The sequence below is a fragment of the Pan troglodytes genome, chromosome 1, assembly GCF_028858775.2.
Source record: "Pan troglodytes isolate AG18354 chromosome 1, NHGRI_mPanTro3-v2.0_pri, whole genome shotgun sequence".
Taxonomy (NCBI): domain Eukaryota; kingdom Metazoa; phylum Chordata; class Mammalia; order Primates; family Hominidae; genus Pan; species Pan troglodytes.
Window position 1 is genome coordinate 204501563 of NC_072398.2, and position 27174 is coordinate 204528736.

The 27174-nt window shown below is 44.2% G+C and overlaps 2 protein-coding genes and 1 long non-coding RNA gene across 21 annotated transcripts in view; 2 read left to right on the forward strand and 1 right to left on the reverse strand.

Moving 5' to 3' along the window:
* Window positions 1-27174, reverse strand: part of DHDDS (dehydrodolichyl diphosphate synthase subunit) — a 39113-nt gene that overhangs the window by 2600 nt on the left and 9339 nt on the right. For 6 of the 19 annotated variants that reach the window (XM_016956908.4, XM_009451334.5, XM_063784148.1 and 3 more), the window contains exons 4-8: window positions 25841-25983; window positions 22283-22399; window positions 21050-21151; window positions 10826-10940; window positions 8588-8695 (exon numbers count right to left, since the gene is read on the reverse strand). In XM_016956908.4, the coding sequence (XP_016812397.1) occupies window positions 8588-8695; window positions 10826-10940; window positions 21050-21151; window positions 22283-22399; window positions 25841-25983 (585 nt within the window). Of the gene's footprint in view, window positions 1-1190; window positions 5168-7137; window positions 7318-8587; window positions 8696-10825; window positions 10941-21049; window positions 21152-22282; window positions 22400-25840; window positions 25984-27174 lie in introns of those variants that run through there. The other 13 variants (XM_001143548.8, XM_054664293.2, XM_063784160.1 and 10 more) reach the window with 5 other exon arrangements.
* Window positions 1546-7877, forward strand: LOC104006847 (uncharacterized). Its single transcript, XR_001719027.4, has 3 exons — window positions 1546-1671; window positions 5286-5343; window positions 7532-7877. It is a non-coding gene; the product is annotated as an uncharacterized LOC104006847 (long non-coding RNA).
* Window positions 13444-16483, forward strand: LOC134806937 (large ribosomal subunit protein uL22-like). Its single transcript, XM_063784202.1, has one exon. It carries the CDS (start codon window positions 13548-13550, stop codon window positions 14070-14072), a length of 525 nt encoding a protein of 174 aa, XP_063640272.1. The 5' UTR covers window positions 13444-13547; the 3' UTR covers window positions 14073-16483.

Genomic DNA, 27174 nt, shown 5'->3' on the forward strand with positions numbered 1-27174 from the left:
ACAGGCAGGGCAGTGGCAGTTCTGGGTCCATCTTGGTTTGTTTTGTGTGGAAGCGTCTGTACTTCTTAAAGTTTTTCTCATGCTCTTGGAAGGGAACCAAACAAATGTGGGTCTGACTTCTGATTCCCCCATCAACTGGCTTTGTGGCTTTGGGCAAATCCTGTCCTAACCTCATTTCTTCATCTGTAAAGTGGGGGTTGTGCCTACCTTGAAGAGTGGTTTTAAGGATTAGAGATAACATATGCAAAATCCTCTCTAAGATATTAGCAGGCTCTTAGAAACAGCAATTTTACAAGTTGTTATTGTCTATTCTCCGCTGCAAGAAAGGTCCTATTCTTGTCGGGGACATGTCCCTTGGGTCACTTCCTTTGATCTCCCCAGGTTTTCCTCTGAGGGTACCATCCTCCCCACTCCCTAGGCTATTTTTCAGAGCTCCAGACTTGCCTCCTGTATGAAGACCAGCCTGATCCTTCCAGCAAATGACCCTCCTATGAACATTCTGAGAAGCAGGTTCAACTCTCTTAAGCCACTTATTGCATTCTGCATAGTAGAATAAGTGTTAGTGTTCACAGTCCACTCTTTCTGTTAGAAAATAAGCCCTTGGAAGTTTGAGAGCCTTCAAGCCTCTTGGAACCAGCTCTGACACCAGGTGGTGATCATACTCCCTGGCAGCAGTTATCATCCCAAGTACTAGAGGGCAGAGACTGGGCTTCTTCCTCTCCAGCACTTGGGGTGCCCTATACATGTGAAACACTCAACTGACTGACCACGTGATCCCAGGAGAGCAGTGAGGATGCTCCTGATACAGAAGAGCGGAAAATCCCTTTGGAGCAGAACCAAGGCTTTCCTGTGCCTCACTGATCCTCTCTGTTCCTGCCAGTCTAACTGACCTGCAAAGCCTTTGCACTAGAGCTCCTCCTGCCAAACCTATTCCATGTGTGAGAAACTCTGTTTTCCTATGGTATCCTATACCCTGATGACCCTTCCCACATTCTACCTTGTATTACGGTAAACTTGTGTACATGTTTTTGTCCTAATCAGCCTGTAAGCACCTTGACTGCTCTGTCTTCATGGTTTAAAGAATATCTTACATGTGCACAACCACTTCATCTGTTGCCTCACTTGACCCTCACAATGGAGCTGTGAGGGAGGTACTTTCTGCTGGAGACAGACATGGAGCAGGGAACTGATTTGCTGTCTCTCAGCAATAAAGGTTTACTGCATGAATAAGGATGACAAATGAGAATTCTGGACCGTCCCCCCCGGCTCCTGAATAATCCCAGGCATTCAAGAATACTTCTCTTCTGCTATTACAATGAATTACATGTGGAGCTATGAAGACTTCGGGCTTGAACAGTTGCCGCTAGAGCTCTCCGTCTTGCTGGAAGGGCTTCTTCCAGGCCTTGGTCAGGAGGCTCCCTGGGTGCTACATACAGGATTTTTTTTGAGGATATGGAGATGCGCAGGACACGATCCCAGCAATCCAGGTGCTTACAGGCTGATTATACAGCCATGCACACAGAGTGCCACGATGCAAAATAGGATGTGGTAAGGGTCATGCAGTTCAGAGGAGAAAGCAAGTGTGGCTGATGAACATCACGGAGCAGTGACCTTCATGGACAGACAGAATTTGAGCTGGCCCTTTAACCAATGAGGAGGATTCAAACAGAGGTGAGGTGTGTGGGGGGCAGGGAGAATATTCTGGCAGTGGGAGTAATGAGCAAAGATGCATGGAACCGAAGAGCCTGTTAAGGCCAGAGTAAGTCCACCTGGAGCACTGGGGTTTGAGAAGTTCCTAAGGCCTCCCTCACCTCTCTAAGGCTCTCTCTTACTCTGCAAAACCGGGATAAGAGTACCCACCTCACTGGGTTGTTTGAGGAAAAATGAGATAATGAATTTTCAGCCTACTGCTTGGCTATTAACTGTTAGCTGTTCTATCACCGCCACTTGTGGACTGGGCTAAGTAGTCTAAGTTTCTGGCAGAACAGAAAGGATGGGGGACGCTCAGCAACAGAGGGAGGAAATATGGAGCTAGCTAAAGCCACTTCATGAGGCGCAAGCTTCTTCCAGATGGCATCAGAGTGCATGCCAGCAATGGGGGCTGTAGCCCAGGCAGAGCCTGGCCCCTGTCTGCCAGGAATTAGCAGTTCATTGTTCAGATAGCAGAGTTGGGAGGGTGTCTGCTCGTCATTTTACAGAAAATGACAGCGAGGCTGAGATGGCTGAAGTTCCCTTGGCTTCTCCACTGAGGTAACTTCTTGAGAGGACAATGTGAAGTGTATCTCGTGCCTGTGTATAAGCTCTACTTTCTTGGGGTGGAAAAGCTGGTGGCCTGTATCTGGATACCTGTCTATCCAGCTTCCACATGGTCTGAATCTACCCTTTCAATCTCAGAGGTGTTTCCAGTTCTTCTCAAGTACTTACCCTTGGGAAATCCAAGCTAACAGAAGTCCTAGAGGTCAACTTTTCTCTCCCTGACCATTTGTCTACTATCCTTGTATAATGACCAATCAGGGTAAGTGAGGGCGTTAATTCTTTCCTTAGAGACTTTTTGTACAGACCTTATCCAATCTTGGTGCAAGGGCTCCAAGAAGCTCACTTTGAGAAATGTGGTTCTAACCTATGAATCTAAATTCCTCCTGGGCATTATCCCTCTCTGCTCTTATTCTCTCCTTGGTAGAATCAGAGAACAAGATGTAATAGTCCCTCCAGTACTTAAATCTAAAAGTCCTCTACCACTCTGTTGGCACCTGGAGAGAGGCTGCAGGTCCTTGGCTTCAAAACATTGGCCAATGAAAAGTCCTTCCCCAAGCTGCAACCAGCCAGCCCAGGTCAGCAGCATGAGGAATGCATTTCTGAGGGCTGCTTTCAGGCAGAGAAGGACACCTCCTACCAGAAACATGATGTTCTGAAGCACCCTCAGAGTCTCCTTGCCTGGGGAGTTGTACTGGGGACAGGATGTGCAGGGTGCTTTTCCAGAGACAGGAGTCTGAGGAGAGGCCAAGAGACACACATGTGGGGAACAATATTGGCCACCATTCTTGGAAAATGAACTCTGTTCCAGCCACTGCACTCAGCACTTGACATGTGTTAGCTTACTGAATCCCTATCACAAACCTGCAAGGTAGGTATTACTGTAAACGCTACTTCTCTCATTTTACAGGTGAGGAAAATGATACTCTGAGGGGTTAAGTAACTGTACAGTCATATAGCTATGTAGGCAGTGCCAATATTCAAAGTCATGAATGTCTGAGACATTAACTCAAGCTTTTAGGCTAAGGTGGGAGGCTCGCTTGAGCCCAGCTGCTCAAGACCAGCCTGGGCAACATGGCGAGACCCCATTTCCACATGCATACATATATGCATACATACATAACTCAAGCTTTTATCCTGAGGAGAAGATAGTGACAACCTGAAGAGCAGAAGAAATATAATGTTCAATCCAGCCTGTTTAAATTGTGACAAATGTACTACAGGAAGCTTCGTGGGAACATGTGTCTTTTCCCTCTCTAATATCATCCTTGGAGATGAGGTGAATACTTTTTACTCATCTCCATCAGTGACCTCTCAAGGACCTACCATCCATGCAACTTGTGATTGAGGATCAGCTGCTCTGCACTGCCGCACACCCCCTCCCTGGCCTGATTCTCTATTTGTCCCTGCCTCTTTGCTGACAAGTCCTACTGCATCATAGTCAAGATCTCCCTTTGCCAGCCTTTAAGACTGGCTAGGTGACCACCTGGAGACTGTCATGGTCCATTCAGATACCAAGGTCTGGCTCCCCACAACTTGTAGCCAAGTCCCTGCTTCCCTTATGATCCACCCGCTGCCTTCCTCTCAGTAAGCTACTCTAGGTCCAGAGCCTAGCCCCTTGCCCTGGCGTCCTGCAGAGAATAGGGACACATTGGGCAGGGCCTAGAGACAGAGCAGCTCAGATTTTAAAATGGGAATTTGGGTGATGGGGCAAGAGCACAGACATACAGGTAGGAAACTGGAGGGCATGGAACAGGTAACTGGGAAGAGTCCAGTTTGGCCATGATACAGGGTCTGTAAAAGGGAGACAGGAGAAAAGCCTGGAAAGACCTCTCTGGTCTGAGAACAAACTGGTGAGGATGCTGTTAGTCTGGATTCTCCCCTTAGTGCATCTGCCAAGGTGATATGATTTCTAGAAACAGAGCTTTGAAGCTTCTGGGGTAGAGAAAGCCTGGCCAGGACCTCCAAGGGCTCCTGCTAGAGAAGGCTTCAAGATAATCAGTATCTCTATTATAACTTTGGATTCCTTGCTCTAAAAACAGAGGCAATAATAATAGTATCTGCCTTAAAGCGGTTCATAGAATTTACTGAAAGGATGCCTGACATGTGGTAAGAACTCAATACTGAAAGGATGCCTGACATGTGGTAAGAACTCAATAAAAGTTTGCAAATATAGGCCGGGCGCAGCGGCTCATGCCTGTAATCCTAGCACTTTAGGAGGCCAAGGCGGGTGGATCACCTGAGGTCAGGATTTTGAGACCAGCCTGGCCAACATGGTGAAACCCTGTCTCTACTAAAAATACAAAAATTAGTTGAGCGTGGTGGCACGTGCCTGTAGTCCCAGCTACATGGGAGGCTGAGGCAGGAGAATTGCTTGAATCCGGGAGGCAGAGGTTGCAGTGAGCCGAGATCATGCCACTGTTCTCCAGCGACAGAGTGAGATTCCGTCTCAAAAAAAAAAAAAAAAAAAAAAGTTTGCAAATATGATCCATAGGTAAAAATGGAACACTTAATAGTTGACCTCAAACACCTTCCACCCCATCCCAGGAAACAGCAGAACTATACAACCAATTGCTATGGCCACAACCTAAGTGTCTTGGTTCCTAATAACATTATTATTTGTACTTATTTGTTTTAGCCTACAAGAAACAAGAGTTTCAGGCCGGGCGCGGTGGTTCACGCCTGTAATCCCAGCACTTTGGGAGGCCGAGGCGGGCAGATCACCTGAGGTCGGGGGTTTGAGACCAGCCTGACCAACATGGAGAAACCCCATCTCTACTAAAAATATAAAATTAGCCGGATGTGGTGGCACATGCCTGTAATCCCAGCCACTTGGGAGGCTGAGGCAGGAGAATCGCTTGAACCTGGGAGGCGGAGGTTGCAGTGAGCCGAGATCACGCCATTGCACTCCAGCCTGGGCAACAAGAGCGAAACTCCATTTCAAAAAAAAAGAAACAAGAGTTTCATAATTACATTACCAACATTGCCACTAACAATAAACCTCTTAAGTAATGTTTAATTTTGTGTTGCAGTTTGTATTATCCTGAAAAGAAATTCCACTAAAGATGAATAGCAGAGAACTGTGTTCAGGTAAGCTGAATTAATTCCTTTCTCTGGGGAGTTATATTATCACCTTGATATAGTTAGTTTCACTTGTTTCTATTTCAACATTTGTTTTTATCCCGTCTTCACTCCTCCCCTTCCCTACTGCCACCACCCTACCTCGAGGCGCATCCTCTCTCACCTGGACTACTGCAGGAGTTCTGTCTCTTGGCTTTAACTCCAGCCCGTTGAAAATTCTGAATGATTTTTACAAAATGCAACTCAGATCCCGTCATCCCCTGATTAAAGTCTGTCACCTTTGTTACCATGACCTACAAGGCTCTATATGAGCCAAGGTCTGACTCTAGCCTCATTTCATGCCCTTCTCCCTTGGCACATTGACCTCTTTTTTGTTCTTCCAAGACCCAAACTTTAACCTCAGTCTCTTTGCATTCTCTTCATTACTTTCTAGCACATCACTCTGTATTCTTCACTGCCTTATTACAGTCGGAACTTATATATTTGTTTACTTGTTTATTTCTATCTCCTCAAGAATACAAGTTCCACAAAGGTAGAGATCTTGTCCCTCTGGCTACCTATTGACTCTCCTGTGCCTAATACAGTGCCTGATTCATACTACTCAATAAATACTTATGGAATGAATGAAACTTGAGTTAACTCCTCTGACAACCATATGCAAAGTATCTGAGAAACGTGAAATTACTATAAAAGACTTCTGAGCAGCCCAATTAGAGATAAAAACACAAAAACTCATGCACCAAGCTCCTTTGGGCTTCATGCAGAGCCAGTTCACTCTCATTTTATATACATAATTCCAACAAGCTTGACTAACTGGTTTCCTTGTCTATAGCTGATTTAAAACAGTAAATACTATGGAAGAGGAGAGATACTGTCAAAATTAACTGTTGACAGCAGTAGGAAATGAAAGAGGGAGGACACAGAAAAATATACATGAAACCTCAAACCCAGGTATTCTGGGACCATCTAACTTAGAGCAAACAGCCCTACCCCTCAAGGATATTGTTGTACAATGAAGTGTTTAAAGATGATAATTACTATTATCATAATCATTAGAATATGACGGCCAGGCATGGTGGCTCATGTCTATAATCCTAGCACTTGGGGAGGCCGAAGCAGGAGGATCACTTGAGCTTAAGAGTTCAAGACCAGCCTGGGCAACATAGTGAGGACTTATCTCTACAAAAAATAACAAAAATCAGCCAGGCATGGTGGTGTGTGCCCATAGTCCTAGCTACTCGGGAGGCTGAAGTAAGCCAAAGTTGCACAACTGCACTCCAGCCTGGGCAACAGAGTGAGACCCTGTTTCTAAAAAAAAAAAAAAAAAAAAAAATAGCATGTGATTATCCTAATCATCATCATTATTAGCAAGTGCCTGGTATATAGATTTCAATGAATTATGTACAAGATACATTTTAGAAATTTTTCCATCAAAAAAGGGTAAAGTTTTAGTTTTTAGAGGGAGCTTTGGTCATATGGAAAAATCTGATATTCATTCCCCACTGACAGTGGATAATTGTGCCTTTGCTGTTTTTCTTTTCACTAATTCTAAACTTCTTTCAATTTCCTCATATTCTGAGACTAAGTAATTAAATACATGATCAAGTCTTTGTGATTTGATTTACTTATAGCAGGAGTTATGGACTTGGGATTCAGGGGCAGATTTCAGCAGTTATGTGAACCCCCTTAAAGTATTCTATGTGTGGCCGGGCTTGGTGGCTCATGCCTGTAATCCCATCACTTTGGGAAGCCAAGGCGGGCGGATCACCTGAGGTAAAGAGTTCAAGACCAGCCTGACCAACATGGAGAAACCTCATCTCTATTAAAAATACAAAATTAGTTGGGATTGGTGGTGCATGCCTGTAATCCCAGCTACTCGGGAGGGTGAGGCAGGAGAATCACTTGAACCCGGGAGGCGGAGGTTTCGGTGAGCTGAGATTGCGCCATTGCACTCCAGCCTGGGCCGCAAGAGCGAAACTCCGTCTCAAAAAAAAAAAAAAAAAAAAAAAAAAAAGTATTCTATTTGTTTCCATGATAAGTTTACAATTCTATGCAAAATTCCACATTTGAGTGATCTGCGATTTTTCTAGGGAGATGGTCTGTGGCTTTCATTAGATTATTCAAAGGGACCCCAATACCAAGGAGATTAAGAATCCCTGACTCACATCATTATTTCCTCCTGGCATTATCTCTCCAGACTGAAGAAGCAGCACCAGCTTTGATTTTAAAATTCAGGCTCCTCATGCCTGTAATCCCAGCACTTTGGGAGGCCAAGGTGGGCGGATCACCTGAGGTCAGGAGTTCAAGACCAGCCTGGCCAACATGGTGAAACACAGTCTCTACTGAAAATACAAAAATTAGCCAGGCATGGTGGCGTGTGCCTGTAATCCCAGCTAGTTGGGAGGCTGAGACAGGAGAATCATTCAAACCCAGGAGGGGGAGGTTGCAGTGAGCCCAGATCGCACCACTGCACTCCGGCCTGGGCAACAAGAGCAAAACCCCATCTCAAAATAAATAAATAAATAAAGATAAAATTCAAGTTCCTTGGGACAGTTACTTAAGTCTCTCTGCCCCTCTGGTTCCATATATGAAAAATGAGGACACCAAAACTGCTGGGTTGTTAGGTTAAATAAGAAAACTTACATGAAATCACCTAAGTGCCCTCGTAGATCCTCATATGTTAGCTACCACTACCATTATTATAAAGAGACCTAATCATATAGAGGTGACTGCTAATAAAACCTGTTTCAAGATTTGGTGATGAAAACTGAAAGTCAAACTTCAAGTCTTGACACAACATAGTTTTACACAATGGAAAGACAATGCTATTTAGTTCTTAATCCCTACTGCTACGATCTTTTATTAGGGTAATACTTTAAAGGAATAATGGCCAGTTTCTCTGAGAAGCCTTTTCCTCCTGAGTCTTTAAAAGATAAAAGACCTGTAGCTCAAATCCTATTCCTACCTCTTACTGATTATGTGTCCTTAACTAAATCATTTCTGTTTGCTTACTTACATAAGGGAGGGGCTAATAAGACTTCCCTCATTGGGTTCTTGGGAACATTAAATGAGTCGCAGCATGTAAAATGTTCGCAGTGCCTGACAAGTAGTAGATACTCAGTAGGTGGTAGCTACTATCATCATTATCATCATCTTATTAGGAAGTGCCTGGTATATAGTAAGGTGGTTGTCAATCAATGCTAATCTTTTCTTCCATCCCATCCCATCCGGCCAGCCCTGAACTCTTTCTTACCTGAAGCACGCTATGGTTCATTTGGAACTGCAGGATGGCCTCAAAGAGGTTCCAAAATGTATACTCTGGCCACAGAACGGGTTGGAACACCAGGCAGGAGTGAGAGGTCTGGGAAAGGTAGGGAGGAGAGTATGATTTAGTAACATGTTGCTGGGCCGCATCCCTGGTCAGTCCTCCAAGGAAAAAGCAGGCTAAGCAGGACCCAGAAGCCCAGAGATGACAATGTTACAGGCATCCTGAGCTGTAGCTGCAGCTGCTGCTGGCCCTGATTCATTCACTAGTAGGGGGAGGCGTCACTTGAGGCAGCCAGATCACCTGCCTGTGGTAAAGCAGAACTAAAACGAGACTAGATCAACATTTCCACCAGGATTTTTCTAAGAGCCAATTTTAGGACTATGAAATAACATCTGGATTATGTTATTGGCTCTTGGCCCTTAGAGGGCATCTGGAAGACATACTGTCTGATAAAGGTCAGCAATGAACAAATGGTAGCTGCCATTGTTATTTTTAAGTACGAGCAGCAGGGCACAGTGGTTGAGAGCATGAGCTCTGGAGCCAGACTGCCTGGCTTTGAATTTTGGCTCCAACCATTTACCATTTATTTGAGCAGGGGTAATTTCACCTGGGCCTGAGATTCCTCAAATGTAAAACTGGATAATAGGAATACCTAATTTTCAGGGTACTGTTTAGATTAAATGAGATAACATATGTATAGCAAAGAGCCAGGTGTACTTTAATAATAATCACTGATGAAGAATCCCCTTTGGAACACTCTTGACAGCCACTGCCTGATATCTCTAGTGGTGAGGAATTCAGTACCTCATGGGGGATAACTAGTTGTCAGATAGCCTGTTTGGCTTTTTATGCTAAACCAATGTCACCTTCCCTACAACTTCTACCAAGGTCCCAGGTATTTTTTCTGGAACAAGTTTGTTTCTTCTTCAAAGTGACATTCTTTCAAGTATTTCAAGGCTAGATTAGAGCTGCCTTTTATCAGTTCCCAAAGTTGTAATGACTTGTTCAGAGTTTGTCTTTGCTAGCAAACTATAAGTTTCAAGACAGTAGGGATCATTTCTGACTCACTCACTGCCATATTTCCAGCATAAAGAAGGAACTCAACACTTTTTTCCAAGGGAATACATTGTCACTTATTTCCCTTTTGCAGACCACTATCCTTTCCTCATTTTTTGTAAGACATGAGATTCCTTGCTTTCCAGTTTGGCCTCTTCCAGTAAGTCCTCAAGTTTGTCAATGTAACTAATTCTGTACACTGAGTAACTGACTCTGTAGTCTCTTAAAATTCAGCCCATCAGTAAACTTCCCAAACGTGATCTGAGCAGCACGGTGGGCCACAGAACCAATAGGTGCACATTGTACTTCTTTTTTTTTTTTTTTTTTTTTTTTTTGAGACAGAGTCTCACTCTGTTGCCCAGGCTGGAGTGCAGTGGCGCGATCTTGCCTCACTGCAACCTCTGCCTCCTAGGTTCAAGTGATTCTCCCACCTCATTCACCTAAGTAGCTGGGACTACAGGCACCTGCCACCATGCCAGGCTAATTTCTGTATTTTTAGTAGAGACAGGGGTTCACCATGTTGGCTGGACTGGTCTCAAACTCCTGACCTCAAGTGATCTGCCTGCCTCAGCCTCCCAAAGTGCTAGGATTACAGGCGTGAGCCACCACGCCCTGCGTTAGCTCACTTTTAAGATTGTGGTCCATTAAAATTTCTGGAGCTTTATCATGTGAGCTGCTTCCAAATGGAGTCTCTCCCAGAACAAGGACTTCCCCTAGTTATGTGCTCTCCAGGGACCAAGTTAACAGGGGATAGAGACTTGAGTGTTTGCATATTGCTTACCATGCTTGCATAGGTATGGCCCTTTATCCTGAAGGGGAGGGACTAGTAACTGCAAGGCAAGCTTCCAACCCAGAGGGGCTAGGGTCCCTGGCAGGTTACCAAGGCAAGAGCTTATGCTCAGGGATGCAAGACAGAAGTCCCATTCCTTGAAAAGGGGCACAATGAAGTTTTCACTATAGTTGGATTCGCAAAGCCAGCGACAGATGAGGAATGGACATCAAATATTATGAGACACAGCCTAGAGATGCTTCTCCAGATTTTAGCTTTCCCCAGAAGTACTCTGGCCCCAGCCTGTTTGGGAGTGGGGATGGACCACTCTGATCCATTCTGTGGATACAGTTGGTTTCCCCATGACACAAACATAATAGTACTTGGAAATGACCTACCTGCCATAGCAAGAAGTCACTCAGCCGCACTTCTCCAGAAGTCCGTATCAAGATGTCAGGATGAGGAGAGCGGTTGGTATAGAGGCACTTATCAAGCAGAGACTCAGAGATATCACTAAGATGAGCAAGAAGAGACAAAGAGAGGCACACATCCTGTAGTATTCTCTTTCTGTAGTGTTCTCATGGTGAACTTCCATATATAGGCTTCTCAGTTTATACAATACCATCAAATACACTAGCCAATACTACACAGAAGGCCCTCAAAAAATGTTTGCTAAATTAATGAATGAATTTAAATCTTCACAACTACATAAGGTATTTCTTTTTTTTTTTTTTTAGAGAATACAATGTAAAATTCTTTCTTTTCTCTTTTTTATTTTTTGCCTTTTTTGACATGTTCTGATACATAAGGTATTTATTTATTTATTTATTTATTTATTTATTTGAGATAGAGTCTCACACTGTTCCCCAGGCTGGAGTGCAGTGGCACGATCTCGGCTCACTGCAAACTCTGCCTCCCAGGTTCATGCCATTCTGCCTCAGCCTCCCGAGTAGCTGGGACTACAGGTGCCCGCCACCACACCCTGCTAATTTGTTTTTTTTTTTTGTATTTTTAGTAGAGACAGGGTTTTACCATGTTAGCCAGGATGGGCTTGATCTCCTGACCTCGTGATCCGCCCCCCGTCGGCCTCTGAAAGTGCTGGGATTACAGGCATGAGCCACCATGCTCAGCAGATACATAAGGTATTTCTATCCTCATTTTATAGATAAGGAAACTGAGGCTCAAAGATGAATAATTTGCTGAAAGTCATTTAGCCTCAGGCCTAAAACCAGATGCACCCACAAAAATATCTGTTGTCTTTTGCCAAAAACATCTTGTTTTTTAAAATACATACATACATCCTATGGCCCAGTATTTGATGAAATACTATGCAACTGCATTCTAAAAATAAAGATAAATCTAAATGCACTGATTTGGAAAGATGTCCAAAATCTAATGTTAAATGTAAAAGGCAGTTTCAGAGAATATATAGTATAAAACATACACACACATTCAAACATTCACACGTGCATATAAGTATACATAAAGAACAAAGTCTAAAAAGATACATCATACTATTAACAGTGGATTGGATAAGAAGTAAGGAAGAAAAGACTATGTCTTTTTACTTTATGTACTTCTGTTATTGTTTGCATTTATGTAAATAACTTTTTTTGGCCAGGCGTGGTGACTCATGCCTGTAATCCCAGTACTTTGGGAGGCTGAGGCAGGCAGATCACCTGCGATCAGGAGTTTGAGACCAGCCTGGCCAACAAGGTGAAACCCCATCTCTACCAAAAGTACAAAAATTAGCTGGGTGTGGTGCCGCATGCCTGTAGTCCCAGCTACTTGGGAGGCTGAAGCAGGAGAATCGCTTGAACCCAGGAGGTGGAGGTTACAGTAAGCCCAGATTATGCCACTGAACTCCAGCCTGAGTGACAGAGCGAGGCTCTATCTCAAAACAAAAAAAAACAGAAAACATATTTTATTTTTTTTCCAGACAGGGTCTCCCTCTGTTGCCCAGACTGGAGTGCAGTGGTGTGATCTCAGCTCACTGCAACTTCCACCTTCCATGCTCAAGCAATCCTCCTACCTCAGCTTCCCAAGTAGCTAGGACCACAGGTGTGCAACACCATGCTCAGCTAATTTATTTTTAAAACCTTATTTAAGTCATATGGACCCTGAAACATTGCAAAAATTCCACATTACACCGGATTTTAAATAAACAGCAATATGATCAGTTCTCCTGTGTTTGATAAGAGCTACTTTCCCAAGCACAGAGATGGTCAGAAAGGAGATAGAATTGAAGAAAACTGGTGAGTGGAAGCATTTATCTTAAGTAAAACTATCCTGTCCACAGAAAGAGGGTATTTGCATGGCTGGTGTCTGTTGGCTCCAAGAATGCTGTTTACCTGTCCTACCAACTACCCAGAAGCAGAATTCAGAATGTCCAGGTAGTTAGAGTTACATCTTGGAAAGAGTCCAGAAGACAAAAATTTCTTGGTGGGAACATGTTTCTGGACGCATGGTCAGGAAAGCAGAAAGATCTGGGCTGAGTGTTCAAAACCAGACTCTACACTTACTAGTTGTGTGTCTTTAGGCAAGTTATTCATCTTTTTTTTGGAGATGGAGTCTTGCTCTGTCACCCAGGCTGGAGTGCAGTGGCGCAATCTTGGTTCCCGCAACCTCCACCTCTCGGGTTCAAGTGATTCTCTTGCCTCAGCCTCCCAAGTAGCTGGGACTACAGGCAGCCACCACCACACCCGGCTAATTTTTGTACTTTGAGTAAAGACGGGGTTTCACCATGTTGGCCAGGCTGGTCTTGAATTCCTGAGCTCAAGTGATCTGCCTGCCTCGGCCTCCCAAAGTGCTGGGATTACAGGTGTGAGCCACTGCACCCAGCCAAGTTGCTCATCTCTCTCAGTCCTCTAAGGCAAACCACAGAGAGAGCTTTCTTTTCCGTATCATCATCACAGAGGAAACAGTATTCACTTATAATTGAGCAATAAGAAGGGCTCTGGTTCAGATTTCTCTGGTAATCTGACAATCTTGTCTTGGCAGCATGGTCTTAATTCTCCAAGTTATGTGAGACTCTGTACAATCCATATAATTTCTCATTCTCTTATCTTTAAAATGGGCCCATTTGCTCTTTCCCTAAGCGGCCTGAGGTAATCTGTGAAAATGGTTCACTATTCACTTAACCCGGAGAACCTCATGATATCATGCAAATCAAGAGGTTCCAATCTTCGTGTTTACTTTAAGAACATTCGTGAAACTGCCCAGGCCATCAAGGGTATGCATATACGAAAAGCCATGAAGTACCTGAAAGATGTCACTTTACAGAAACAGTGCGTACCATTCCGACGTTACAATGGTGGAGCTGGCAGGTGTGCCCAGGCCAAGCAGTGGGGCTGGACACAAGGTCAGTGGCCCAAAAAGAGTGCTGAATTTTTGCTGCACATGCTTAAAAATGCAGAGAGTAATGCTGAACTTAAGGGTTTAAATGTAGATTCTCTGGTCATTGAGCATATCCAAGTGAACAAAACACCTAAGATGTGCCGCCGGACCTACAGAGCTCATGGTTGGATTAACCCATCCATGAGCTCTCCCTGCCACATTGAGATGATCCTTACTGAAAAGGAACAGATTGTTCCTAAACCAGAAGAGGAGGTTGCCCAGAAGAAAATGATATCCCAAAGAAACTGAAGAAACAAAAACTTATGGCACAGGAGTAAATTCAGCATTAAAATAAATGTAATTAAAAGGGAAAAAAAAAAACAGGGCCCATTTGTCCTATCCACCTTATAGGTTATCATGAGGGTCAAATCAAATGAAATAATAGATTTGAGTGCACTTTGGGAACTATAAAGTGCTATATAAAGAATAATAATAAAAAATTATTTTCAGTCCCACCAACTTGCAGTGTGACTTCAGAGACTCAGTCTCTCTGAGTTTACAATTTATCTGCAAAGAGTTTCTTCTACCTACTTTAGGCAGTAGGTATGCAGTAAGAATTCTGCAGTGGGCAGAATTCTTAATGGAAAAAGCTGATATTGTGCCAGTGCATTCCAGCCTGAGTGATACAGCAGACTGTGTCTCAAAAAAACAAAGGGGTTGGCCAGGCGCGGTGGCTCACGCCTGTAATCCCAGCACTTTGGGAGGCCGAGGCGGGCAGATCATGAGGTCAGGAAGTCGAGACCATCCTGGCTAACACGATGAAACCCTGTCTCTACTAAAAATACAAAAAATTAGCCGGGCGTGGTGGCGGGCGCCTGTAGTCCCAGCTACTCGGGAGGCTGAGGCAGGAGAATGGCGTGAACCCGGGAGGCGGAGCTTGTAGTGAGCCAAGATTGCACCACTGCACTCCAGCCTGGGTGACAGAGCAAGACTCCATCTCAAAAACAAAAAAAAAGGGGTTAACTCTAGGGTGGAAAGATGAAACTGACAAAATCAGAATGGAACATCTGTAGACTTTGGCCAACAAAAATCCATCACTAAATGGAATGGTGAGTTAAAGCTGTCTACGTGAAGACTTTTCGGAAATGATTTACATTAAATAATGGTAAAATATCAGTTTCTACCTATGAGAATAGGTTTATTTTTTTGTTTTATTTTTTGAGACAGGATCTGGCTGTTACCCAGACTGGAGTGCAGTGATGTGATCTTGGCTCACTGCAGCCTCAGCCTCCTGGGCTCAAGCCATCCTTCCACCTCAGCCTCCCAAGTAGCTGTGACTATAGGTGCATGCCACCACACTCAGCTAATTTTTGTACTTTTAGAGACGAGGTTTTACCATTTTGCCCAGGCTGGTCTCGAACTTATGAGCTCAAGCAATCCAACCTGCCTCAGCCACCTAAAGTGCTGGATTACAGGTATGAGCCACTGCACCTGGTCAGAACAGTTCACATTTTAAAAATCTTGGCAAGAATAAGGTGAAATGAGCACTTTCAAACTCAGATCCTGAGGAAACAATAAAAAATGCAGGCAAGTTCAGTCAAAGATTTAATTGTGGCATTATTTGTAATAATGAAATATTAAACTGCCTATATACCCAACAAATAGAAGACTGGTTAAAGAAATTAACACAAGATATATTTTACAGCCATTATAAATAATGATATGAAGAATTATTAAAAACATGGGTCATGAAAAGTACTTGTAACATTGAATGATAAAAGCATGATTCAGAGTGTAAACTATTCATTATGTGATTTCATGTGTTATAAATATTTATGTCAAAAGTGAGTGTGTGTGTGTGTGTGTGTGTGTTTCAGACAGGGTTTCACTCTGTTGTTCAGGCTAGAGAGCAATGGCGCAACCATAGCTCATTGCAGCCTCGACCTGCTAGGCTCAAGTAATCCTCCTCACTCAGCCTCCCAAGTAGCTACAGGTGTGTGCCAGCACACCCAGCTAACTGTTTTATTTTTGTAGAGACAGGGTCCTGCCGTGTTGCCAGGGCTGGTCTCAAACTCCAGGGCTCAAGCGATTTTCCTGCCTCAGCCTCCCAAAGTCCTGGGATTACAGGCATAAGTCACCATGTCCATCTAATTTTTTTCTTTTTTACTGCCTTATTGTTCATTTCAACTTTGCTATGAGGAAGTCAATATGCCACAGTGAATGAGAACACAGGCTCTGAAGCCAGGTTGAAATCTTGGCCCCTAGGTTTGCCAACTATGTGAACTTGCACAAGTTACTTTTCCTCTCCATGTCTCAGTATTCTCATCTTTAAAATGGGCATAAAAACAGTATCTACCTTATAGGGTCTAAGGATAAATGTATGTGGAATACTTAATGCTTGGAACAGAGTAAATGCTCAGTAAATGTTAGCAATTACTATTAACACTATTGTTTTATAAGAAAGACAGAGGCCTACAGGGAATCAAGTAGCCCGTTCAAGGTAACACGGTGGAATAGAATTTATTAACTATCCTTTGGTCTCAATCTACTTCCTTCTTCTATAATTTCCAGACTCACAAAACAATCTATTAATTTAACTGCTAAAAAAATACATATATACCTCGGTCAGGTGCCGTGGTTCAAACCTGTAATCCCAGCACTTTGGGAGGCCAAGGCAGGAGGATCACTTGAGCCCAGGAGTTTGAGACCAGCCTGGACAACATGGCAAGACCCTGTCTCTACAAAGTCAAAAAATTAGCCAGATGTGGTAGCAGTATCTGTGGTCCCAGATACTCAGGAAGCTGAGGTGGAAGGATCTCTTGAGCCCAGGAGGTCTAGGCTGCAGTGAGCCATGTTCATACCACTGCACTTCAGCCTCAGCAACAGAGTGAAACCCTGTCTCAAAAACAAAACAAAACAGGCCAGGTGCTATGGCTCACACCTATAATCCCAGGACTTTGGGAGGCCAAGGTGGGCAGATCACTTGAGGTCAGGAGTTCGAGATCAGCCTGGTCAACATGGTGAAATCCCATCTCTACTAAATATACAAAAAATAGCCGGGTGTGATCCCAGCACTTTGGGAGGCCGAGGCAGGCAGATCACGAGGTCAGGAGATCAAGACCATCCTGGCTAACATGGTGAAACCCGTCTCTACTAAAAATAAAAAAAAATTAGCCAGGCGTGGTGGCAGGCGCCTGTAGTCCCAGCTACTCAGGAGGCTGAGGCAGGAGAATGGCGTGAACCCGGGAGGCAGAGGTTGTAGTGAGCTGAGATTGTGCCACTGCACTCCAGCCTGGGCGACAGAGCAAGACTCTGTCTCAAAAAAAACAAAAAAGAAAAAAAATAGCCGGGTGTGGTGGCGCGCACCTATAATCCTGGCTACTCAGGAGGCTGAGGCACAAAAACTGCTTGAACCTATAAGGTGGAGGTTGCAGTGAGCTGAGAGCATGCCACTGCACTTCACCCTGGGCAACAGAGCAAGACTCCATCTCAGAAAAACAAAAAAACAAAAATACACACACACACACACACACACACATCTACATACATACCCTGGAAGAAAGAAAAATGAGGAGTTGGATGGTGATAGTGAGAAATCAGGAAAATTCCAGCTATTAGAAGCATAGAACCTAATTGTAATTAACGCACTGACTTTGTTATAAATGTAGGTTTGTCTAAATTCGAATAATATGAAGTGTAACGCCTCAGGCCCTGATTAGCCCAGTCTGAGCACACCAAGCTTCAGGAGTTGGTGGGTTGAGACATTGGCCTCCTGACCCTGGTGATACTGCCCAACCCACACCCTGCCTGCATAACTAACCCCACAGAGGCAAGTTACTAAACCATGCAGGACAGAGAAGGATATGGAAAAACTTGCTGGACAAGAAGCAGGAGATAAGGTAGTGGTTACTGTAATGTGGTATGAGGGTAAAGCATGCTGGACTAGGAGTCAAGATCAGAGTCCTAGGCATAATGCATATTAGATCTGCTTGTCAAATGGCTTTCTTTCATTCTAGTGTCAACACTTGTGCCTTAATATTTATTTCATATATACAAGAACATTTGAAACATATTCATTATAAAGCACAAAAATATAATGAACTACGAAAGTACCTCCAAACTAAGAATTTTATTGAAAACATGCTTCTATTTCTATACCCCTTTTCTGTCTCATCTTCCTGCCTGCTCTCTACCTCTGCCAACTCCACCAGTCTCTTAATTGTTTTAACAACAGCTGATTTTCACTCTACATCTTAATTGACCTCTCTACAGCATTTGACACCATTGTTTCCATGGGTGCCCTACCCCTTCCCAACTTGCACCAACAAACTCCCTCTTTTCTTGGCTTATGTAATGCTGGCTGCCCTGGTTTTCTTCCTGCTTTTCTGTGTTTTTGCTTATAAAGCTTATTCTCCTCTACCCAGCCAGTAAAGGGTAGAGTTCCTCAAAAATGCCATCTTAGGCTCTTTCTTCTTCTCACTCTACACTCCTTAACAGGCAGGGCTGAGTGGCTCACACCTGTAATCTCAGCATTTTGGGAGGCCAGGGCAAGAAGACCACTTGAGGCCAGGAGTTCAAGACCATCCTGGGCAACAAAGTCAGACCCTGTTTTTACAAAAAATAAATATAAAAAGTTAGCTGGGTAGGTGGTGCACGCCTGTAGTACTGGGTACTTGAGAGGCTCCTTTGAGACCAGGAGTTCCAAGCGTCAGTGAGCTTTGATTGCCCCACTGCACTCCAGCCCAGGAGACAGTGTGAGACCATCTCTAAATAGATAAATACACAGATAGACAGACAGACTCTCCTTAGCTTTCTCATCCCCTCTTTGCTCAAGTTAACCTATACACAGATGGCTTCCATACTGGCGACAGAGATAAATCCTGTCTGAACTGTTGACCTGACATCTCTGTCTGACTGTTGACCTGACTATACCAATCCCTCGCTGAACTGTTGACCTGACATCTCTGTTCAACATGTACAGGATATCCAAAACCAAACTGCTGACCCTTTTCAACTGGATTTTCTCTCAGGGTTACCTAGCATGGTGAAGGGCACCACTATCCACTGTAACGTAAGTCTAAAACCGCTGGGCGCGGTGGCTCACGCCTGTAATCCCAGCACTTTGGGAGGCCGAGGTGGGCGGATTACCTGAGGTCGGGAGTTTGAGACCAGCCTGGCCAACATAGTGAAACCCCGTCTCTACTAAAAATACAAAAATTAGCTGGGCATGGTGGCATGCCCCTGTAATCCCAGCTACTCAGGAGGCTGAGGCAGAAGAATCGCTTGAGCCCAGGAGGCAGAGGTTGCAGTGAGCCGAGATTGTACCATTGCATTCCAGCCTGGGCAAGAGTGAGACTCTGTCTCCAAAAAAAGAATTAGCTGAGCATGGTGGCACACACCTGTAGTCCCAGCTACTTGGAAGGCTGAAGTGGGAGGACTGCTTGGGCCCGGGAGGCACAGACTACAGTGGGCCGAGATCACACCACTGCACTCCAGCCTGGGCGATAGAGTGAGTCCCTGTCTCAAAATAAAAATAAAAATGGGCCAGGAGTGATGGCTCATGCCTGGAATCTCAGCACTTTGGGAGGCTGAGGCAGACAGATCACTTGAGGTTGGGAGTTCAAGACCAGCCTCGCCAACATGGTGAAACCCCGTCTCTACTAAAAAATACAAAAAATTAGCTGGGCACGGTGGTGGGCGCCTGTAATCCCAGCTACTTGGGAAGCTGAGGTGGAAGAATTGCTGGAACCTGGGAAGCGGAGGTTGCAGTGAGCCAAGATCTCGCCATTGCACTCCAGCCTGGAGACAGAGCGAGATTCCATCTCAAAAAAATAAATAAAATAAAAAATAAAAATAAATAAATAAAAATAAAATATTTGTTGAATGAATGAACTATGTGACAGAGAAATGTCACCCAGCTGTTAGGAAGGAGAGGCATTCATAAAATAGCCTCAAAAACTGTCTCCTCTCCTTTTTATCTAATTCTATTCTCACCAAGTAACTTTTTGATTTTTAATCTAGTTTCCTAGGTCAATCGAATCGGGAAGGGAACCAGAAAAATTCCTGGTTCCCAAGATCCCACATAATAGAGGTAAAGAATAAGAACCCTAAAATCAAACAGCTTTAGATATGAGTCCCAGCTCTGGCACTTACTAGTAGAGTGACCCTGGGCAAGTCACTTCAATGCTGAACTCAGTTTTCTCATCTACAAAATGGACAACAGCCTTGAATCTCTCACACATAAGGTTAATGACTTAATGAAATACAGAACACAACACATCTCCTGGGTTATTTTTTGCTACTATTATTTTACTATTGCTGTTAGTTTACAAATATTATTAAAAGTTACATAAATAATAACATGAGAGGGACCAAATATTTAAATGGCTTCAAAAGTCTCTCCACCTCTAATAATTAGGATTCCACTATGTTGACAATAATTAATAATTTTCTTTTTGAAAAATCCCTGAATCGGCTGGGCATGGTGACTCACGCCTGTAATCCCAGCACTTTGGGAGGCTGAGGCAGGCAGATCACGAGGTCAGGAGTTCGAGACTAGCCTGGCCAATATGGTGAAACCTGTCTCGACTGAAAATAAAAAATTAGCTGGGCATGGTGGCATGCACCTGTAGTCCCAGCTGCTTGGGAGGCTGAGGTGGAAGAATTGCTTGAACCTGGGAGGCGGAGGTTGCAACTCCAGCCTGGGCAACAGAGTGAGACTTTGTCTTACCAAAAAAAAAAAAGAAAAAAAAAAAAAAAGAAAAGAAAAACACCTGAATCTTGTGTGGAACTAGAACATGAGAGACCTAAAGAACTCTAGCCCCAACAAACTGCATTCATGAAAAGTCATTCTTGGAAAAACACTACCAAAGGGCCAGGAGGGTATAATTTGTAAAGGAATAATAACATGGCTTTGTCATCTGCTTTGCTGTTTCTCTGGGGTTTCTTGGTGTGTGGTGAACTCTAGTTCTGAAGCAGGTTGTAGTAAGCCAATCCTAATCTCTAAATTTGGGAGATCCCCTTAAATCTTTCCATATGCTCCCCTAATTAGACCTCTGGCCAAGTACATGGCACAGAGGGGCTTTACGGTTTGGTACAGGCCTGCTTTTTTGTTGTTGAAAAGAGGGAGTTTTGCCATGTTGGCCAGGCTGGTCTTGAACTCCTGGCCTGCCTCAAGTGGACTGCCCACCTCGGCCTCCTAATGTGCTAGGATTACAGGCGTGAGCTGCCATGCTGGCCCAGGCCTGTTTTCCTTAGCAATTACCATGCAAAACAACTTGGGATACCTGGGATCCAACAGGCCTTGCTCCACCCCCCAGGCCATCTCTCTCACAGCATTGCTGATCTCATGACGGGACGTGTATGCAAAACAGACATTCAGGAAACACCTGAGGAGGGAAGAAGAGAATAATTTACCAAAGGGGGACAGGGACTGATGACTGAAGTCACTGATTACAGAGAAGCCCTTCCAGCCTTTCCCTAGAAAAACAAATACACATCAAATGTTAACTGTGGATACCTCTGAAAGGTGAAATTATGAGTTTTTTGTGGTTTCCAAGTTTTCTTGGAATAAACATGTAACTAGTTTTATAATAAGACAAATACTAAATGGCTCCTTTTTTTTTGAGACAGAGTTTTGCTCTTGTCGCCCAGGCTGAAGTGCAATGGCGTGATCTCGACTCACTGCAACCTCCGCCTCCTGGGTTCAAGCGATTCTTCTGCCTCAGCCTCCCGAGTAGCTGGGATTACAGGTGCGCACCACCACACCTGGCTAATTTTTGTATTTTTAGTAGAGATGGGGTTTCACCATGTTGGCCAGGCTAGTCTTGAACTCCTGACTTCAGGTGATCCACCTGCCTAGGATGACAGGCGTGAGCCACTGTGCCCAGCCACCAAATAGCTCCTATTGCCATCCTAACCCTCTCCCCTTCTACTGTACACCGGCTTTCAGAGGAAGACTCTACTGTGATATTGGCACAAACAAAGGAAAATAGGAAGGAGATTTGATGTAAAACAAGTCCACTGCCAAAATACACGTTATATTTCAAAGCTACACATCACAGAGTTTGGATTATTGAACTCTATTCCCCTGTACATCTGTATGACCTCCCAAGGTCATCCTATCCATAGGTTAAAGGAGTGGAACAGAAAAAGAATTTCTTGAAGGATCTGTCTTCAAAGTCAGGGATAAGAACTGCTGTATTCCGATCCCATTCCCTGTCAAGTAAAAACACACCCACACACACACACACACACACACACACTTATTTGGTGGGGGCTGGGCAGAGAAAGGAGGAAAGAGAAACTATGCGTATGTGTCAGTATACACACATATAACATGTTATTGCAGAATCATGTCTGGTGTGCCCTGCAGACGGAGAAAGTCTCTAAGCTGCTCAACCTACTCTCTCATTGCCCCTTGCACCAATCCAGACCAAGGAAAGCCCAGGACGTCTCCCTAAAGCCAGCAGGGAATCAAAGATTGAAACAGCTCCCTATAGGGAAATCTGAGAACTTACTTGTTGTAGTTCTTCGTGGCCTGTACAGCTTGTGCAATCAGCTCCTGGAGATCCAAGGGCAACAAGTGCAGATCGCCCAGGACCCGGATACACACCCCATGCTTCTGCAGTTTCTCCCTGATCAGGGAAAAGAGGCAGCATTGGGATAGGGCCCCTGCTGAGCTGGAGAGAGCAAGGTGCTCAGGTAATAACTGACCACCAGTTTTTTGAGTGCTTTCCTGTGTGTCAGACCCTGTTCTACATACATTATTTCATTGCATCCCTTCAACAACTCTGAAAGAAACTTACTTCAGTGCCAAGGCTCAGACAGGACAGTCAGATAGGGACTGCCCAGGGTCATATAGCCATCAAGTGCTCTGTCAGGATTGAAACCCAGTTTGTCTGATTTGAGAACCCAAATTCTTTTTCTTGAGATGGAGGCTTGCTCTGTCACCCAGGCTCGAGTGCAGTGGTGCAATCTCAGCTCACTGCAACCTCCGCATCCCGGGTTTAAGCGATCCTCCCACCGCAGCCTCCCAAGTAGCTGGGATTACAGGTGCCCACCACCAGGCCTGGCTAATTTTTATATTTTTAGTAGAGACGAGGTTTCATCATGTTGGCCAGGCTGGTCTCGAACCCTTGACCTCAAGTGATCTGCCTGTCTCGGCCTCCCAAGTGCTGAGATTACAGGCATGAGCCACTGCGCTCAGCCCCAAACTACATTTTTTTTTCCCCTTTTTTGGAGACAGGGTCTTACTCTCACCCAGGCTAGAGTGCAGTGGTATACTCATGGTTCAGTGTTAACTTCCAAATCCTGGGCTCAAGCGATCCTCCTGCCTCAGCCTCCCAAGTAGCTGGGACTAAAGGCATGCACCACCATGCCCGGCTAATTTTTGTATTTTTTGTAAAGATGAGGTCTCACTCTGTTGCCCAAGGTGGTCTCAAACTCCTGGCCTCAAGTGATCCTCCTGCCTGAGCCTCCCAAAGTGCTAGGATTACAGGTGTGAGCCACCATGTCCAGCAAGAACCCAAACTCTTTACATTACACGACCTCATGTGTCCTTTTTGGGCAGTTGCATTTTATGTATCTGTGAAGTTTGTCCCATTTGAGAAGTGAGTAAACTCCTCAAGGGAAGGAGCTGTATTATGGGGTACTTTTGTTATGTTCTAGTGAAATATTATGATAATGGTGACAGCTAACATTCTATGTTTACTAAATGCCAGATATTGGTCTAAGTGCTTTACATGTACCAATACATTCCATCCTTACACCAACCTCTGAGTTATATACCCTTATTATTCCCCTTTTACAGATGAGGAAACTGAGGCACAGGGACGTTAGGTAATTTGTTTGGACAGCTGATGAATGGAGAACCAGGATTTGCACGTAGGGAGTCAGCCTCCAGAGCTTGTCTTCTTAATTATGACATTATATTGCTTCCATACAATAACTCCCAAACTCTGCATACAGTGAGAATGAATTCAACCAGCTTCTCTCATCTGGAAATGCTATGAAGAAACCAAATGCTTCACATTTGGAAAATGGGAGATTAATTGAAGGCAGTATACTAGAAGACCTTGATTCAGCTCCTCCTGCTAGCTTGTGGTATAGTTCTGCCACTAGTTTGATGTGTGACCATGTGTAAGCTCTTGTCTTCTGTTTTTTAAAATTTTAATTTACTTATTTTTATTTTAATTATTTTTTCTGAGACAGGGTCTCGGTCTGTTGCACAGGATGGAGCATAGTGGATCGATCACAGCTCACTGCAGCCTCAGACTCCCCAGGCTCATCACAGTGATCCCCCCACTTCAGCCTCCCACATAGCTGGGATTATAGGTATGTGCCACCATCCCCAGTTAATTTTTTTGTAGAGATGGGGTTTTGCCATGTTGCCTAGGCTGGAATCAAGCAAATTCCTGGACTCAAGCAATGCGCCCTCCTTGGCTTCCCAAAGTGCTGAGATTACAGGCATGAGCCACCTTGCTCAACCTCTTCTCTTTACTAGGGTTTAGTTTCCCAACTGATGAAACAGAATCAGGCCAGTGGTTTTCCCACCTTCTTTTAGCCAAAGAACCCTTTCTTCAAATCAAATTCTACACAGAAGCCCAACACATAAAATAGGTAAATGCAACTCAGCACCCCCTACCCCATTCCCACTAGGTTCTTTCTACACCTCCTCAGACCTTGGGGTTCTGTGGCACATTAATGGAAAAGCACCTCTGAGTTTCTTCTTGCTTTTGCCAGGACTTCATGATAAACGAAGACCATTTTCTCTACTATTAACTGATCAGTGCAATCTCATTAGCATCTCTTCTGCCATGCATTTTGATCTTGCAGGAATTGTAATATGGTCTGTCTCTCAGAGCACAGTGTAGTAGATGATAGCTCAGCTCTGGAGTCAAAAAGATCCAGGTGTGCACCTTGGCTCTGCCTGTCTGATAGCTGTGTGACCCAGGATATATGCCTTAACTTCTTTGGTTAACTACTTTCCTTCTCTCTAAAAATTGGCTAATAATATCTTTGTCATGGTATAATGTGATTACAGGATGAGTAAGAATATATTTTAGGCTCAAAGCCTGGCATATAGTAAACACTTTAAAAAGGTAAGATTAGTGGGATATGCCCCCCATGCCTCCATCCCCGGCTCCTTAGGTGTAAACTCTGAGCCACACAGGCTCTGCTGGGGACCGGGGAGCAATGTCTGTAGCCCAGAGTCTCACCATCCTAATATAGACAGAAGGAAGCCTGGCTACCCTCCCTACCACCCATTGTTCTAGGCTCATCTTCACTGGAGTTCTAGGCTCACTGTTCTCTCATCTTCCTGGTATAGGTAGGAGCTGGGCACACAACAGTTGTAACTAAGACTTTCGGGCAATTCTGGCTGGTAAGGGCTCCATACTTTGAAGAAAGCAGTCTCCACTGAAATTTGTCTTTGCCCCTCTCTGGCTTTATTCCCTAAGTTAAGCCTAAACTTACTGACAGCTAAGAATGGTACTGATGCTTCCCCATAAATGTCTCTTATGCATCATCCTATCCCTCCCAAAAGACTATGCAGGGGGAGTACAGTAACTTTTTAGGGTTCACTGTGCAGCAGAAAATGACTTCCTCAATGTTTTCTTTAACTCCACTTCCTTGGCCATAGTTTATTGGCTCTGGGGTAGAAATCTGATAGAATTTAGGGATCCTAATTAAGGGATTTTATTGATTCCGGGCTGCTCTTTTGAAGCAAGAGAAAACTGGTCTGCAGAGAGAGGTGGAAATAAATGAATACAGAGGTTCTACCTAGTGGGTTTAATTCCTGGTTTCAGTTTTGCTTGAGGCTGGCTGTACTTGTTCTTAAATCATGTGACACCCCTCAATATCCTCAAATAAATGCCCCCTTTTTTATTAAAAAAAAAAGTTAGAAATAAAGAATGAAAGACTATCTTGTATTTCTGATATTTGCCACCCAAGATATCTAACTAACATTAAAAAGAGTTGCAAGTCCCTTAAGTAAGCCTCAGATAACAGAATTTCAAGGGTTAGGATAAGGCTGGGGGTGGTGGAAGAACATGCTCTCCCCTCTGATAGCATCTTACTGTTCTTCCATCAAGCGGCTGAACTTCTGCCGGGCCAGATCCATAAGCCCGTCTACCTCACTCTTGGAGCGTTTGAAGTTCTCAATGCTGAATGCGTAGACCGTCACCTCTAGGATGCCCAGGTTCAAACACCACCGCAGAGTCTGAGAGGGGAGAAGGCAAGGAGCTAGGATACAAGGAAGAGTGGGAAGGGGAAATAAGAGATACTTTTTGGTCCTGACTCAGAGTTGGAGATAGGAGACAGACTTTTCTCCTCCCCAAAGCTGGGTGAAGCTAGGATAACATCAGTGTTTATGTCAGAATTAATGCATCAAATGAGCAGAAAACCACCATTGAAGAAACTGAAAAATGTGATCTTAGTGAATGCTGATGGCATTGTGCACTACAAGAAAGAACTCTGCACTGAGAGTGTAAAGACATAGGCTCTAGTCCCTGACTCCAGCATGCACTTATGTGACTGGAATCAAATCATTTAATTTCTCTAGGTTGAAGTCTCCTTACCTGTAATATGGGATCACAATCCATCCCTTACAAGGTGGCTAACGAACAATATAAAAACACAAGGTGTTATTACTCACAGCATAACTTCATTATTCTGGTAGGTTGAGAGGCTGATGAGTTAAAAGAAAAAAAGCAACAACTGGACAGCTGTGTAGCATTTAATAGCCTGCAAAGGGTTTTCACATAATTTCATTTGATTCTTTGAACAACCACTTTAAAATGACACTACTGTTTTCATGCCTACTTTACAAATGATAAAACAGGCTCAGAGTTGAAGAATATGTCAAAAATCCTCAACTGTCTGATTCCATTATATGGAGTTCTAGAATGGGAAAAACAAATTTATAGTTACAGAAATCAGAACGGTAGTTGCCTAGAGAGGAAAAGGAGGAGGCAGAACAGAAGTTGATTGAGAAGGGGCACCAGGGAATTTTTTGGAGAGATGGAAATGTCCTACATCTTTTTTTTTTTTTTTTTTTTAAGCTGGAGTCTTGCTCTGTCACCCAGGCTGGAGTGCAGTGGTGCAATCTTGGCTCACTACAACCTCCACCTCCTACGTTCAAGTGATTCTCCTGCCTCAGCCTCCCGAGTAGCTGGGCCTACAGGCATGTGCCACCACATCTGGCTAACTTTTTGTATTTTTAGTAGACATGGGGTTTCGCCATGCTGACCAGGCTGGTCTCGAACTCCTGACCTCAGGTGATTGCCTGCCTTGGCCTCCCGAAGTGCTGGGATTACAGGCATGAGCTACTGAGCCCGGCAGGAAATGTCCTATATCTTGACAGGGGTATGGGTTAGATAAATAAATGCAATTGTCAAAACCTAAAATCTGT